Source organism: Anolis carolinensis, chromosome 4 (genome assembly GCF_035594765.1).
Source record: "Anolis carolinensis isolate JA03-04 chromosome 4, rAnoCar3.1.pri, whole genome shotgun sequence".
Lineage (NCBI taxonomy): Eukaryota > Metazoa > Chordata > Lepidosauria > Squamata > Dactyloidae > Anolis > Anolis carolinensis.
Window position 1 is genome coordinate 144,215,584 of NC_085844.1, and position 17,420 is coordinate 144,233,003.

The following is a 17,420-nucleotide window of genomic DNA, read 5'->3' on the forward strand; positions in this document are numbered from 1 at the left end:
AAGAAACTTAATGGACGAGTGTTGCTCACACATTCAGTTTCATTAACTGATTGGGAATTAACTCAGAAGGAACCTTTGTGTGTGACAGAGTAGCAGGATAATAGGAATTTCGGTCCCTTACATCACAATTTTGCAGAGAGCCAAGCTTTGCTAAGATAGTATCTTCTTGAGCCAACTAATATTTGACCCTTTGCCCCATCCATGAATTCAAATGTCCATGGTAACACCAAGCACAGAGAAGCTTTAATAACAATCCAGTTCCCTCAAACAGTGTTTCTTTCTCTCCAACGGCTCTTAGTGGGCAGGCCAGTGAAACAGAGCCAGCTGTCAGGAAATAACTGTATTTTCTTTGCTTTGTTAACAGATTTATTCTGCTGATAAGTTTCTGATGCTACCCACTCAATATTTTGCACTCAAGGTAGCTGATTCATATGTCCAATAGCAGAGCCAGCCCCACTGAGATTTGCTTTTCTTAATATGTTCCATATGATTCAATGGCTGTGCTTTTAACTGGAAGGAGGTCTTGAGTGGATTGCCTTGCCCCCCCCCCCCCCCCCCCGAGCCATTACTCTTTAATATTTTTTGTCAATGACTTAGATCACAAGGTTGTGGAGATCCTTATTAAGTTTGTAAATGACACAAAATTAGGAAGTGTGGCTCACACATTGGAAAATAGGAAGGGAATTCATAGATAAACTAGTAAATTGGGCAGAAAGTAATAAATGAACCAATAGACACAAATACAGAATTCTACATTTAGGTCCACAAAAGCAAATGCACATGTAGAATGAAGGGCACATAACTCAACATTACTACAGGCAAAAAAGACCTTGGGATTAATGTTGATTAACTGTGTTACTGTAGCAAAGTTGGGTGCTGTTTTAGCTTGCATTAATAGAAATATAGTTTTCAGGTTTGAGAAAGTAATAGTCTCATTATTTTGCTTTGGAGTATTGTGTTCAGTATTGGATAATATCTCATTTTGGTATGGAAAACAAAATATATGAGAAAAACTTGAAGGAGATGGGCTTGTTCAACTTGTTTTTTAAAAAATGACTGAGGGGTGACATTTAAATACCCCAAAGGCAGTCACAGAGAGGAGGGAGTTGGTTTGTTCTTCACTGTCTCAGAGGATAGGACTGGGTCTAATGATTTCAAATTGCAGGAGAGTAAATTTCAATTGAACATCTTAACAGTAAGTTCAGCAGTGGACTCAATTGCCTAGATAGGTGGTGGTATTTTTTTTCTATGGATGTCTAAAGCTGGGAATGTTTTCTCTGAAAATTCTGCACTTAACAGGGACTTGATGACCTATGTGATCCTTCCAACATGATTAATTGATTCTATGATTCTTGGAATCTCACTCAAAAATTCCTTTTGTGGGGCAAGTCGATCGATGGCAGAAAGGAGATCTCTAGATAATCCATGAGGTCTTGTAAGGATTTCTGACTCCTTGTTGTCTAAAAATAATTACATCAAAAATCTCCACACCTCATTAGGCTGCTAAATGAATACATTGTGAGTGGTGATGGTGTCTGCTGTTAGTTATCACATTTGTGGATTTGTGAATCCATTTCTGGTTTCAAGATCTGTCCAAGGTGGCAAACGGATTTTGAGGATCTAGTTCGGTATCTAGAATAGCTTCTTTAAAATTGGACTAAAACCTAGAGTTGATTCACTACACTCTTATGTGGAAGCCATCACCTGCTACTTGGTGAATGAAACCACAACTGGATTTTTATGCTGAAGGATTTGTGAACTTGTTTAATTGTTATTGTGTACTTTGAAATCATTGTGATCTAAAGCAAACCTATCATTGGGTTTTATTACCAAGATTTGTTCAAGATTTGCCATTACCTTCCTGTGAGGCTGAGAAAGCATGACTTGTCAATGGCCAACTAATGAGTTTCATGGCTGAGGAGGGATTCACACCCTGGTCTCTAGGCAAATGCTCAAACCACTATACCACTACACCACTCTAGTTGAAGCTGTTATTTTTTGCCACTGTCTTGTATTGGTGGTTCATAGGATTTTGTTTTCTTTAAGAAGAAAGGATTGTGTAAATCAAAGTGTATCCATTATTTGTCCAACTTTTCTTCCTTTCTGTGATTGGGCATAAGATATATTAGTTTGGTACACTTTCATTGTTTTTGTGCTAACAGTTCTTTTGGTTTTTGTTAATATAATATTTTCTAAAGTGCTTACAGTAACCAAAAGCAAACAGTAAATGTAAGCTGCAATTTTATTTATTTGATTCATATTCTGCCTTTTTCCCAAGGCAGGATTTAAGGCACTTACTTGCAATCCTTACATACTTCCTGGAAGGCCCTTCTTTCAGTCTTAACACAGTACCATGTACCTTTGGTGGGGACAGATTTTATTTCAGTGTGGCAATCTGTTATATCATTTTATTTTAATAGTACATTGAATAGTACATGCTGTGGGCATTAGTGGTTTTTGTTGGCATGCACCCAGCCTATGCCATTACAACTCACCATTCTCGCTATTGTGTAGGTTAGAATTCGATTCCTACTACTCCAAAACCAATAATCTCACCCCAAACCCAGCCATCAAGCCCACACCCAACATGGCCATTTTCAAGTTGCTGGAAAGCAGGGAGATCAATATGTCATATTCAACTGTTTCCTTCATCTGGATGTGCCATATCAGTGGTTCTCAACTTGTGAGTTCCCAGGTGTTTTGGCCTACAACTCCCAGGAATCCCAGACAGTTTACCAGCTGTTAGGCTTTCTGGGAGTTGAAGGCCAAAATATCTGGGGACCCACAGGTTGAGAACCACTATGCTATATGGACATCATTTTCAGAGACATATCATAAAGTATTCTGATAAAAGAGCATGGCTGAGCATGTTGGCGCTAATTTCTCTGCTCTCCAACAACCCAGAAATTGATGTGTCATAGCCTACGGTGGGTTTTAGGGGTGACAGCATCAGGAAACGTAGATATGGAGACATACCTCTGTGAGCCACTTACATCTCCTGATGCCAAATTTCAGCCATTATGTTTTTAGCTGAATCTTTTTAAAGTCAAGTTGTTAGCCTCCTTAGAAAAAAACACATATGTAGATAGAATCAAATAGATAAACAGTAATACTATAAGTTGCTTTTAAGTCAATGATTTTTTCTGTTGAATAAACATGCATAGGCTAGTGTACTTAGTTGGAACAAGATCAAGGAGCACGGAATAGTAAAAAAAGAAAGATGTGACTAGAGGATGAAGATTCAGTTTAATGAGAATGATTACCAGAGCAATGGAAAAAGCAAGAAACGACATGAAGAATTAGAGAAGAATGTTTGAAATAAGAAATAGTGAACCTGTTTAATGAGAGGGGCCCAGTGTACACCATAAAAATGATCACACAAATGATCAGAATTGATTAGCTAATGCAAAAAGGAAGAATTTTGAATCAGCTAGGTTTTTTTTTAAGTAACATAGTAAATCTGGGAGTGTTGTAATGATCAATATGAAAAGTGATGAGGGGCAATCCAGTGACAGAGCAGTGAGGAAAAATGTTAGCTGCCTCAGTAGAAAGAGAAGGGCAGATAGCAAGATTTAACCTTTCTATTGATAGTTGATCAGGGTCGGTGGGGAGAAAAGATTTGAAGTCAGTATTAGGAGCATAAAGGGAAGAGAAGATAATCTGATTTGTTGTTTAGTCTTTAGAAACAACAGAGTATTCACCGTGTAGGGGTGGAAAAAAATAATACTTGGAAGCATTTGGTAAATGGATGAAAAACACCCTTTTGAGTATTGAGAAAAACCCTGATGAGAGGAATCTTGGAATGATAAGAATCTTCACAGTTAAAGAGTTTTTCTATGCATGATGCTGATTTGCCCAGAAAATAGCATTTTTTGCACAAGAAACAACATTTTCTATATGAAAGATAATATTTCACTGCAAGAATATTTGTTTCTGTGTGAAAAATGACATAATTGGAGTTTTGTTCTGTGTACAATTCACACGTAGTTTATTTTCTTAGAAACTAGCCTTTTCTGCACAGAAATTAATATTGGAATATTTTTCATGACAGAAATACTGTCTCTTATACAGAAAGGTTTGCACAGGACAAATCCCAAATTTTACTGCAATTGAAAACAGAGTGGTTTTGAAGACTTTCTTAGAGTGGAAAGAACATTTTTGAAGTTACTCACTGCACTGAGAAGAAACCTAGTGAAGAATTAAATCCCAATCAGGACTCTTCCAGACAGCCACATAATGTGGGACAAAGAAGTGGATTTTAAAAAATGGCGCTTGAAAACAACTCCAAACAATGGAGCTGTCAGTCCTAGCAAATAGTCTCTCGCCACTGACGGGTTTGGTTGTAGCAGATTTTAGAAAATTGCAATGCGGGACATCCGCTGGATGTTTTATTTAAATTTTTTTTATTGATGTTTCGAGATATGCTGGACCTCATAAGTGCTAATGCAGATATATAAATACACATACAAGCAGATTTCATGTCATTATCTCTTCTCACCTTCCTTCTGCTTTTATGTTTGCCCTCTTGAATCCCACGTTCCTTTGGGTTCACTTGCCTGCCATGCTGGCACCCACTGGATAAATTCAAGCTCTATTTAATTTCATAAATATGAGAACAAAGGAATGATTGCAGATAGTTTTCATGGGAATTGCTTTCCATTTGTGCTTCCATTTAACCACCTGTGTGTCCTTGTCACCATCTGTTTACAGTCTTTATCAGCTCTTTTGGGATTTTAAAATGCCCACATGTGCTGGGGCAGTCCACACCAGTGTATTGTAACAAAGTCCCATCTTTTTCTTGAGTGTAGGGATATACAGTGATGCGAATGTGCACATTTTTCAGCTGATTTTCAGCGCCTTTTAACCAGTGTTTTTCAGCCATTGTTGTGATTCAATGGCTGAAAAACAAGCCTTCGATATCTACTGTAGTTTGGTTTCAGGAACCCCAATGTATACCAAAATCTGTGGATGCTCAAGTTCCATTCTGTACATCAGCATAGGAAAATGGTATCATGTATATAAAATGGCAAAATCAAGATTTGCTTTTTGAATTTTTGTTTTGGGACTATTTTCAAACAATAGATGTTTGAGTCCTTTGGATACCGAATTTGTGCATATGGAAAGCAAATTGTACATATTTCTTCTGCATTCCTAGTTGGGAGACGGGAATCAGATAATTTTTCTCACCATTTATCAAATTAGTAATTTGTGCAAGATATGGCAGTCATGCATATCCTTTACTCCTGACACCAAATCATGCCAAGTTTTATTCTGTGGTGATCTAACCACCATGGATGCAGCTTCGAAAGCCTCCCCATTTTGTTTTAGATCTGGCCTTTGGTTGTTTCCCTTTTCTGAGCCCCAGCAAGAAATCCTTTTTTCATGCAGTGAGTTGCTCCTGATGAATGCCTTTGGTGTAAAAACATGTGCTTTGAAAGAACGAGTAAAGTGTGAGGCAGAGGTGAATGTAGGAAATTACTTAATTTCTTAGAGGCCCAGACTTCACACTGCTCTGGGTTCCTGACATCCTGCCAAAGCCAAAGGTCACTGCAGAACTTTGATAGCAGATGGAGTGCTTAAAAGGGGGGTGGGGTGGCTATCTGGTTCTGCACCATACTACAATGATCTGGATTAAGGATCCTCCTTTTAAAATAGGAGCGGTTGTAATGTTACCTCTGGAACCAGGATGTTCTATTGCCACCTCCCAGTCTATCACTAAAACTGCTACCAAAATTTGGCAGTTTAGTTGCAAAATAAAAATCCTCTTAAAGCAAGTTGACTCTCTTAAAAAGAAAGCATGTGGAGAACTGAATTAGACTTTGAAGCTGAAAATAAGAATGTTTCATTGAAACCAGAACATGATTTGATTATGCCCTCCTTCTGTTGTTGTACTCTGACATTGAATTTTTTTTCCTGTAGTTTTCCTTCATCCTCCATCCATCTCCTCTTATTAGCTGAAGAGGTGTATGGTCATAACTTCACATACAACTGTATATTCGTTAATACATACGGAGTCTGTGTTACCAAAATCTGTACTTTGCATCTGAGATTGAGCAGAAGATGGCAAAGTTTAGTGGGCTGAAAGAGGGAACCTCTACACTGGCACAAAATGCAGTCCCAATTTTGTATGACAATTGCCTCTGTGGCAGGACAGTAGCCCCAGCAGGTTGGGCACAGCTGGGAATGAGGGCAGTTTACACCTCCCAGCACCCCAATCCCCCACTCAAGACAGAAAAAAACCCCCAATGCAACTGCTCATCTGGCTGTTTAGTTCCTGGTTGCTGCCATATAACTGAGCAAAACAGCTTAGGAAGAGAGAGCCTCCTTCTGCTTCTCCCAAGCTTCCTTGCTCAGTCACATGGCAGCAAACCGGAATTAAACAACCAGGAAAGCAGATATGTTTCCTTTTTGTCTTTTTTGGGTGTGGGGGATTGGAGTGCTAGGGGCCAGAAGGGACAGCCACCCAGCCTCCCCAGACAGTGATCTGGGATTCTGCATAGCAATCTGAGATGAGTGTTCCTATTTCTCCAACACAGGGGGAGGTCCGAATCCTGCTGTAAAAATACTCCTCCTAATGCATATCTCTGTGGATCCAAAGATCTTATAGATTAGTATCTAATACATCTGATAGCTCCCCCCACCAGTAACTTATGGGGGATTGCCCTTCATTTCTATCATCTTGCCAAAGTGGATTCCCCTGTGCTTTTTAAACTTAGAGTGCAGCCATATTAAGCAGCTTTCTCTGGGCTAACTTGGATCAGTCTGTGTCATTGTGTGGATGCATGCACGCTAATGCAACTCTACTGCAGCTAGTTTTCTGATTCTTTCACAGTAGACAATTACAGAGTTGTGGTTCACTTTATCTTTCATTCCCTGGTATCATGGTATTTCTATTCTGATGAAACATAAAAGATCCCTGGTTAATAATTCTGAATAATCCATTGTAAATGCATTTTCATGATTCTATAGAATGTTGCTATAGCTGCTAAAGTGGAATCATAGTGCATTACTACCTATAAAGCCTAGAGTTAACCCCTCCTTTGGTCTAGTGGGACCACCCTATCCCCCAATTGCCCCAATATGGCAGGGTCAGTCCCAATTAATTTTCTGCTAGCCCATTTTCAGCTGCTTTTAAAATGTCTCATTTTCTCAGTCCCCCTCCCACTTAACTTATTTTCCTCATTTTACCTCAGTGGCTGCAAATGCAGTAATTCAGCTAACTCAGTAGGAGAGAGAGGACAGAAGGGCTTGGAATCTTGCATTCCCCAGTAGGCATAGGCAAAAACTAACTGCTACATCTGCTCCTGATTTCTGTTTTCTTTCTCATTAATAAGTTTTGCCTTCTTGACCATACTCAGATGTTGCTTGGCCACTTATGTCCCAGTTGTCTCCTGTGAAAAGTTGGAGGGAATGGGCCATTTCTAGTAGGCTATTTACCATGAGAACATTTGCTGGTAGTAAACAAAATTATATGAACTGTAAAAGCTATGAAGTATAGCAGTTCCATTTTTGAAAAAGGGGGAATAATATTTTGGAAAAAGTGTAAATTACAGATACACGTTCTTTTGTTTTTCAGCCGAAGCAGTTGATGTGCTCAAAGCATTAGAGTTTCATAATTCACCAGAAGGAGTTTCAAAAACAGCAGGATTTTGCACAAACAGAAGGAATTCCAAAGGATCAGATGTCGCCTACAGAGTTTCAAAACATGCACAACTCAGTGCCCCAACCAAGCAATTGTACCCAGGTGAGTTTATATGTTTGTGTATTATGACAGTCTATGCTTATTACCCTTCTTTTAATTTTGTGTTTCTGTAAACTGGATCACAATTTTCAGCTTATGGGATATTATAGACATGACCACCAAGCTGGGTAGTTTTAAAAGGTTATTTGACAATTTCATGGAAAATAAAATTATTAATAGCTATCAGTCACAATGGCTGTTTATTCTGTGGCTCAAAATACCAGTTCCTGACAAATACACGTGGGAAAGTACTGCCTGAGGGCTTCCCATGGACACCTATTTTGACCATTGTAGGAACTGAACGATGAACTAGATCACAACTTGAATGTATGTGTTGAAATCCTCATTTCTGGTGCCTAGCTTGGCTGGAGGATTCTGGAAGATGTCATCTCCAAAATAGCTTTCCCAAACTCTAGACCTAGATAGATCTTTGGTCTGATCTAATGAGGCACTTTTTACATGTCTTATATTTCTTGTTTGATCTTGGAGAATTTGACCTTTAATGTGTCAGAAGATGATGTGAACCAAAACTGCCCATATATACCTTGTCTTCTACACTTCCTGTGCTCTTAAGCACTTGCTAGAGTAAGAATTCCTTAACTGCATCTCTGTTGTGTTTTAGTTCTATTACTGAAGATGAACAGAAAAGTGACACTCCATTTGCCTGCTCAACAGGGTTCATGTAGAATGTACCATATTTTGTACACCCAATAACCTGAATATAGGCTGCTTACTCATTTATCTGATGCATGTCTGGTTTCTGAGTATGCTTCTGCCCATGTCAGTACCTGCTTAGCTCAAACTGCTAACTCTGATTGTTCATGGAAAAGAACATTTCCTTTAACACACACCATACAGCGGAAGGTACACAGTTATGAGTTTCCACTTGAGTTGATCTGAAATGTGGTAGCTTAAATTCTGTCTGGCACCTAATTCTGGTCATTCTCCATTTTCACTGCTTGTGTGTATTATGTGCCTGCAAGACATTTCTGACTTCCGTAGGCCTGAAGGTGACCCTATAACAGCAATTGCTGGGCTAAGAGTGTGTGAATTGCCCAGGATCACTCAGTAGATTGTCCTGGCCAACAGGGGATTCAAACCCAGATTTCATAGGCTGGATCTACACTGCTCTACATCCCAGGATCTGAGCCCAGATTATCTGCAATGAACTGGATTATATGAGTCTACGCTTCCAGATAATCTAGAATAATCAGATAATCTGGGATCAGATTCTGGGATATAGGACAATGTAGATCCAGCATTAGTCATAACCCAGTGATGAAACCACTATGCCACCTACTTTAAAAAAAATCTTGAGCTAGTTTAAAAATGTTAATTTTTATTGTCTCAGGTCCCCTTTACACTGCCATATAATCCAGATTATCAAAGAAAATAATCCACATTATCTGCGTGGAACTGGATTATATGAGTCTACACTGCCATATAATCCAGTTCAAAGCAGATAATCTGGATTTTATATGGCAGTGTAAAAGAGGTCTCAGAAAGTCTTGAATACAGTTATCTGAGAGATTCAGTGCCATCCGTCTTTGACTGTGTATAGTTAAGTGAGTCAGACCAAATGGCAGTGCCATTGTACTCATAGCAGTAGGATTTTGGAGGCCATGCCCTGTGGATCATCATCTGCTTGCTTCCTGTCATCTTTCTGACCAATTGAAAATGTTTTTATACAACTAGATATTTAATAGCAAATATTTTCAACTGTAGCTTTTCATAGAATTTGTTTTTGATCATGGTCTTAATAACTGCATTTTATTATTTCAGGCGTTAATTTTTATGTCTTTTTCTTTGTGTATATCTTTAAAATCTTTCATAATCAACCTTTAACAAAAGGATTTTAGAAGCATTGCTGTTGTTGTTTGCCTTCAAGTTGTTTCTGACTTATGGTGATCAATTTTGTGCCCCCAATCCTTGAATCCCTCCCTGGTTAAAATACTGCTTTTCACTATTGTGACTGGGACACAAAAATGTGGAGGGAGGCTGTGGAGTTATCTGTATACTTACGTTTTTGTGTGTCTTCAAGTTGTTTCTGACTCATTGCGACACTACGGTGAACCTATCATAGAATTGTCTTGACAAGATTTATTCTGAGTTGGTTTGATTTTGCCTTCCTCTGAGACAGTCTGACTTGCCTAAGGTCACCCTATGAGTTTCTAGGGACTTCATCACATTGATGAGGTCTTCTGTGCTGATTCTCCAGCCTCCATGGTGAATCGGTGGGGCAGCAGGGCAACCCGGGTGTCCCATAACCTGGCTGACTAGTAACAACTCTTCCCCATCATATGTGGGGAAGTGTCACTGTGTGGCTTGTCCCCACAGTAGCCCTGATGTTCCAAATGAAACATGGGGAGACTCCCGAGTTGGCGGAGCAACAGCCTAGTATTCTTGTGCTCCAGTTGAGCAATGGGGCTCCTTGTTCCTCCTTGTTGTAGTTAATTTGTCTACTGAAGGCCAACCTTCTGGTAATGAGTCCTCTGATGTCAATCAAGCTGCCAATCATTGATGCCCTACACAAAGCCCCATCAACTTGATAGGACCTGCCAGAGTTTTGTGTTGCAGTGACACATAGCCATTCTAGGGTGGCCTCTACTCCACGATGGAGTGGTAGAAGAGGACTTTGTAGAGGAAATGTAATAAGTATAGCAAATAAGAATAACAAAATGCAATAGCAAATAAAGCAAAGAACAAAAAGGAAACAAAAGACTAAAACATATAAACAAAGAGAACAAAGCTACTTTCAAAATGGCAGGCCCCCCCATTCAAATCGCTGTTAGCATGAAGGATCTCATCAAAAGATACCAAAGTAGATAATGGTCCAGCCAAGTCATTGATAGTAGACAGACAACATATTCTTAAGATCACAGTTCTTTTTGTTCTTCATTGATAATTGATTCATTGAGTTACAGGAAAACAGTTTCTCTCTTACAATGCTAGAAGTTTTATCTGGACTAGATAGCAGCATGACCTAGCAAGAATTTGGAGATTAAGAAACAACTAGCCTATTTCCCTGTTACCACCTGATTCTGTGCTTAGGCGCTGTGTCATGTACTTTTCACTCTGATCGGAAACTGAACAGATCTTCTCCATGCAAATGAACTACTAGCTATTAAGGTGGGCTGAAATGTCATGGTACTTAATTTGACAATAGGATTGCATGCTATATATATTCATGAATGTCTAAAAATTTTTAGTCAAACAACCGACCGCAAAAACCTGGGTCAACCTATCTGTAATTTCCATGCGAGTACTTTACCTTAACTCTTATCAAAAAAGGAACAATTCCCTTCTCTGAGTAGAGTGGCAAAATGCAAGAGTGTAATCTGATTCGAGAGGACATGTCCCAATGCTCTGTCTCTACTATCTGCAATGGTGTTGCTTCTGACCTTGTTCAATCTCAGGGTGAAAAAATGGCAACAGCATCCAGAGATGGCTTCTCTCTTGAGGAGGCATTGGTGTTTTCCCCTCTTCACAGAATGACCCTTGACTTATACACAGTTCATATCAAAAGCCATAATTTTATCATCAGAATCTGCCCTCAACATAAATGTGAGGTCAACTGTAGTATTACTGTGTAGTATTGCTGAATACAGTAGAGTCTCACATATCCAAGCTAAACGGGCCGGCAGAAGCTTGGATAAGCGAATATCTTGGATAATAAGGAGGGATTAAGGAAAAGCCTATTAAACATCAAATTAGGTTATGATTTTACAAATTAAGCACCAAAACATCATGTTATACAACAAATTTGACAGAAAAGGTAGTTCAATACACATTAATGTTATGTTGTAATTACTGTATTTACGAATTTAGCACCAAAATATCACGATATATTTAAAACATTGACTACAAAAATGGCTTGGATAATCCAGAAGCTTGGATAAGCGAGGCTTGGATAAGTGAGACTCTACTGTACATAGCAGTTAGTGGGTCTGTACATCTAGGTTATAAATTTTGCAGTACTGAATGGTAAACATTGTTTTTGCACACTCGATGTTGATGAAGGAGGAAGAGAAGGAAAAGGAGAAATGCAAGCCTCACCAATGTATGAATTATAGGCCCCTTCCACACAGCTGTATAAAATCCACATTGAACTGGATTAATCCAGTTCAAAGCAGATATTGTGGATTATCTGCCTTGATATTCTGGATTATATGGCTGTCTGGAAGGGCCCATAAAGTTATAGCTCACGAGGTTTATCCAGTCCTACCTCTGCCGTGCAAGAATATAGAATACACCTTTGATGCTCAAGGCCAGCTGCGTACTCATTTGCAAAACATTTTAAAGATGCAAAAGGGCTATTTTCATAAAGACTGTCAGATCTAGTAACATTTCTTTCCATCCCTGCTGCTGAATCAGCTGAAACTGTCTGACACTGTTAAGTGGGACCTTTAAGACTGTCACATTTTATTATAGTGTAACTTTTGTATAGGGTACAGAACCCATTTTGTTAGATGTGTGACACACACTTACACACATGTAGTTGAAGTTCACATGGTTAGATTACAAAGCAAGGAAGAGTAGGCAAAGTAAGATTTTTTCCTTATGGCATTCCTTAAAACAATGAACAGGTGACAACCTTCAGGGCAACATTGAGATTTAGCATAGAACTGGAATGTACAATTCGATGGCTGCTTCTGTCTTGCAGATTGGTGGCTTCAGTCCCATTCAGTTCAATAGGTTTCAAAGTTTCTTTTGTGCCACTGGGTATCACAGAGACATTTCCTCTTGAGGAGCCAGCAGTCTGAGCAGCAGCAACCATGCCATTATTGGTTGTGAAAATGAGCTCTAAGATTGTTAGAAACAATGGCACTCGTTGCTTCGAACCAGCTTGGCTACCCTCCAAGGTTGCTCTTCCACAGTATTAAAGAGTCCTGTTGCTTTATCACTGTTTTCCTGCCAGCCACAGAGTTTTTAAAAGGCTCACTTACACACATAAGAACTGCTGGTGGAGTGGAGCTGTCACTCAGCCTTAAATCGCAGTGACCTTGCCATTGACAACTCTTCAGTGGTCATTGGACCGTTGCCTTTTAGAAGTTGTTAGAAAGGAATAAGCACCCTCTGCCAAAGCCAGGCTTAGTGCTCAGAGAAGACATTACTTCAGGGAAAAAGGAATCTCATGTTAACTCAGTTTAGGTTGTGTGTTCTTGTTTTGTTTTGCAGTGTTTGCAGTTTTGGAATGATACCATAGACTCAGCAGCTACCTTGCAACTTCTCATTGTTTTGGTAATTATTTTTGAATGCCAAAATAAATACAGTCATTCTGTTTGTTAGCAGTTGTCGAAAATAAAATAGCCTTTGATTCTAGACTACTTGCTCCCCACCCACCAGTCCTTTGTGATATCTGCGGGATATCTTGTCTTGGGTTTAAGGAAGTACGTTTGATGTCCCCATTTAGCCTGATGAGATTTTCTCTCTGGGGCATACTGGTGAAAAAAAAGAATGCACTTTGAATAGAGTGTGAAAAAAAAACACTTTGAAATATAGTGCTCCATCTGAACAGAAGGATGATAGGCAGTATGAATTATTGACTGAACTTTTAAGTATTTTGCCATAGTATAAAACATGAAGAAATTTGTAGTTTGTTTCCCCTTCTGCCACAAGTTAGTTTACACCACATCATCTCATAGTAAACATCATCCCATGTCTTTTCCTGCTATTACAAATAATATTTTAAAAAAACTGAAGTACATAATATTGGTGTACTTTTAGATATTGGTTGGACTAAGTCCATATCATCTCAGTCTGCATTACCAATGATATTTTATGTCCCAATGTGATATTCAGTATTTAGCTAGGGTCCCTTCCGCACAGCTGTATAAAATCCACAACAACAACAATCATCATCATCCTCATCGTCATCCTCATCATTATTATTTGTACCCTGCCACCATCTCCCCAAAGGGACCCAGGGCAGTTTACAAACACTCTGAATTGCCTCACATGAAATAAACTATACATAGAACTGAAACAATACAAACATAAAATTACAGTCGCCTGGATTATTGAACTGGATTATATGGCAGTGTGGACTCAAATAATCTAGTTTAAAGCAGATATTGTGGATTATCTGCTTTGATATTCTGGGTTATATGGCTGTGTGGAAGGGCCCTCAGATGCAAGCGTGGCCTCCATGGCAAACTATCAGCAGTAGCAGGGTCCTTTCTTCCATGTGGTCTATGCAAATGCCTTAATTTAAAAAAAAACTAAGAATTTTGATATATAATGATACTAGCTGTGCCCGGCCACGCGTTGCTGTGGCGAAGTATGGTGGTATGGGAAATAAAGTATTGAGGAATTGGTGGTAGTTAAGGTCAAGGGTAAAGGTTTTCCCCAGACATTAAGTCCAGTCGTGTCTGACTCTGGAGGTTGGTGCTCATCTCCATTTCTAAGCTGAAGAGCCGGCGTTGTCCGTAGACTCCTCCAAGGTCATGTGGGATGACTACATGGAGCGGCGTTACCTTCCCGCCGGAGCAGTACCTATTGATGCACTCACATTTGCATGTTTTTGAACCTCTGGGTTGGCAGAAGCTGGGGCTAACAGTGGGGGCTCTCTCCGCTCCCCCAATTCAAACCTGTGGCCTTTCGGTCCAGAAGTTCAGCAGCTCAGCGCTTTAACACGCTGCGCCATCAGGGGATATTATTTCCTAAAGGTTGTGAATATACAATATTTCTGATTGGTTTTTTTTGTTTGTTAGGAAAAATGATTAGGATGTAATGGCCTTGCAGCTTTAAAGCCTGGCTGTTTCCTCCCTGAGTGAATTTTTTGTTGGGAGGTGTTAGCTGGCCCTGATTGTTTCCTGTCTGGAATTCCCTTGTTTTCAGAGTGGTGTTGTTTGCGATATTTTATGTGCTTCTACTGTCTGTGGCCCTGAGAAAACAGGATTTTCCAGACTTTGATGATGGGAATACTTTGTTGGGAGGTGTTAGCTGGCCCTGATTGTTTCCTGTCTGGAATACCCTTGTTTTCAGAGTGATGTTGTTTGCGATATTTTATGTGCTTCTACTGTCTGTGGCCCTGAGAAAACAGGATTTGCCAGACTTTGATGATGGGAATACTTTGTTGGGAGGTGTTAGCTGGCCCTGATTGTTTCCTGTGTGGAATTCCCCTGTTTATTTACTGTCCTGGTTTTAGAGATTATATTGTTCTGCATTATTCTATCCCAGTAATTATTTCATATTAAAGAAGAATCTCACTTATCCAACATTCGCTTATACAATGTTCTGGATTATCCAACACAGTCTGCCTTTTCATAATCAATGCTTTTGTAGTCAGTGTTTTAAATTCATTGTGATATTTTAGTGGTAAATTTGTAAATACAGTACAGTAGAGTCTCACTTATCCAACATAAACGGGCCGGCAGAACGTTGGATAAGCGAATATGTTGGATAATGAGGAATTAAGGATAACCCTATTAAACATCAAATTAAGTTATGATTTTACAAATTAAGCACCAAAACATCATGTTAGACAACAAATTTGTCAGAAAAAGTAGTTCAGTACACAGTAATGCTATATAGTAATTACTGTATTTATGAATTTAGCACAAAAATATCACGATATATTGAAAGCATTGACTACAAAAATGCGTTGGATAATCCAGAACGTTGGATAAGCGAGTGTTGGATAAGTGAGACTCTACTGTAAATACTACATAGCATTACTGCGCATGGAACTACTTTTTCTGTCAAATTTGTTGTATAATATGATGTTTTGGTGCTTAATTTGTATAACGATTACCTAATTTGATGTTTAATTGGCTTTTCCTGAATCCCTTCTTATTATCCAACATATTCACTTATCCTGCCGGCCTGTTTACGTTGGATAAGTGAGACTCTACTGTATATTTCTAATCTTATATTATCTGCTCAGAACTGGATTATATGAGGCTCCTTCTTCACAGCTGTATAAAATGCACACTGAAGTGGATTATATGGCAGTGTTGAGTCAAGATAATCCAGTGCAAAGCAGATAATATAAGATTATAAATGGGTTATATAGCTGTGTGGAAGGGCCTTGAGTCTACACTGCCATATAATCCAGTGCAAATTAGATAATCTGTGGAAGAAGTCTAAGTGAGGCCTAAATCTGCCTGTCCCCTAACTGAAACCTGGCTGTCCCTTGGTTGCTAGGCAACCAAGTGGGCAGAGATTAGCCCTCGAAACTGGCAGCAATTGGATAAAAAAAATTATTGCTCTCCCTCTAATTAGGACTTTATTTTTCTTTTCTTTTTGTTGTATCAACCTTGAGGCGTGGATGATGGGTTGTGTTGTCAAATTTTGAGGTTGGGGGGCCTGTACTTTTGTTGTTTTGTGAATTGCCGTGATGCCATCACTCTTTTATATATATAGATTTTAAGGGAGTAGAAAGTAAGAAGTAAAAATCAATAGTCTGTGAGCTTGCAGAGTAGAAGTAGTTGTTATATCTTTGGTACAGGCAGTCCCCAGGTTACAAACAAGATATGTTTTATAAGTTTGTTCTTAAGTTGGATTTGTATGTAAGAAGTAACAGGTACATTTTAAAGTGTAACTCCAGCCATATATATATTAGCTTTGGATAGCATAGGAAGGGTGAACACCCCTCTTGTGCTTGTTTTGCACCCTGTTCAGAAGATTTCCAGTTCAATGTGGATTTTATACAGCTATGTGGAAGGGGCCTAAGGGTCCTTCCAGACAGTCATATAACCCAGAATATCAAGGCAGATAATCCACAATATCTGCTTTGAATTGGATTATTCAAGGCTCCTTCCACACAGCTGTATAAAAAAATCCACATTGAACTGGATGATATGGCAGTGTGAACTCAGATAACCCAGTTCAAAACAGATATAGCAGACTATCTGCCTTGATACTCTGGGTTATATTGCTGTGTGGAAGAGTCCTGAGTCCACACTGACATATAACCCAGTTCAGTGTGGATTTTATACAGCTCTGTGGAAGGGGCCTGAGTCAGGGGAGATAGGTTAAATCAGGAATTTTTAATTTTTTTGATAAATATTTTTATAATGCCCACTCCATACTGAGGGCTCATCCAGACAGCCCCTTTAATGTGGGACTTCCCGCTACAAAAAGGAGGCTATCTGGACGACATCTCTGGAAACCACAAATTTAAAAACAGCAACTCCCATGATTCCATACCATTTGGTCATGCCAGAAAAGTGGTCCCAAACTGCATTAATTCCACAGTGCAGATGCACAGTAAGGCAGCCTGCTGCTGCTGCACACTTTCCAGCTAATCTACATGAACATGCCCAGAACAGCAAAATGAATCCAGATAAAGTGTGAGGACAGGTAGATGGATCAGGACTAGCATTTAGCAGCCATCCCTGCCATAAATTTTGGCCAAAATGGACAAGGAAAAGTGACACGCTGTGAAGCATAGCTGCGTGCTTCAATAGATCTCACTACATTTGGCAATGTGCATATGCCACATAGATTGGAGATAGCTTTTGTAAAAGAAATGGAAACTAATGGGCATCATTGCTAGAATAACTTGTCCCAGGGCATAATGACAGCACTGCCGGTGAGCAATGACAACTGTGCATATCTATACATTTGATTCTGAATCTGGTTGGAAAAATGCCTAGACATATGTCAACAGCCAAGTGCAAGAGAGAGAAACCAGCAGAATTAGAAAAGTCTGAATGTTTGTGGAGGAGGAGAG

At 39.3% G+C, this 17,420-nt stretch overlaps 1 protein-coding gene across 5 annotated transcripts in view; it reads left to right on the top strand.

The window, feature by feature from the left end:
- Nucleotides 1-17,420, top strand: part of col11a1 (collagen type XI alpha 1 chain) — a 314,486-nt gene that overhangs the window by 22,468 nt on the left and 274,598 nt on the right. For all 5 annotated transcript variants that reach the window (XM_008109137.3, XM_016993104.2, XM_016993102.2 and 2 more), the window contains exon 2: nucleotides 7,577-7,744. In XM_008109137.3, coding sequence (XP_008107344.1) covers nucleotides 7,577-7,744 — 168 coding nt within the window. The remainder of the gene's footprint in view (nucleotides 1-7,576; nucleotides 7,745-17,420) is intronic.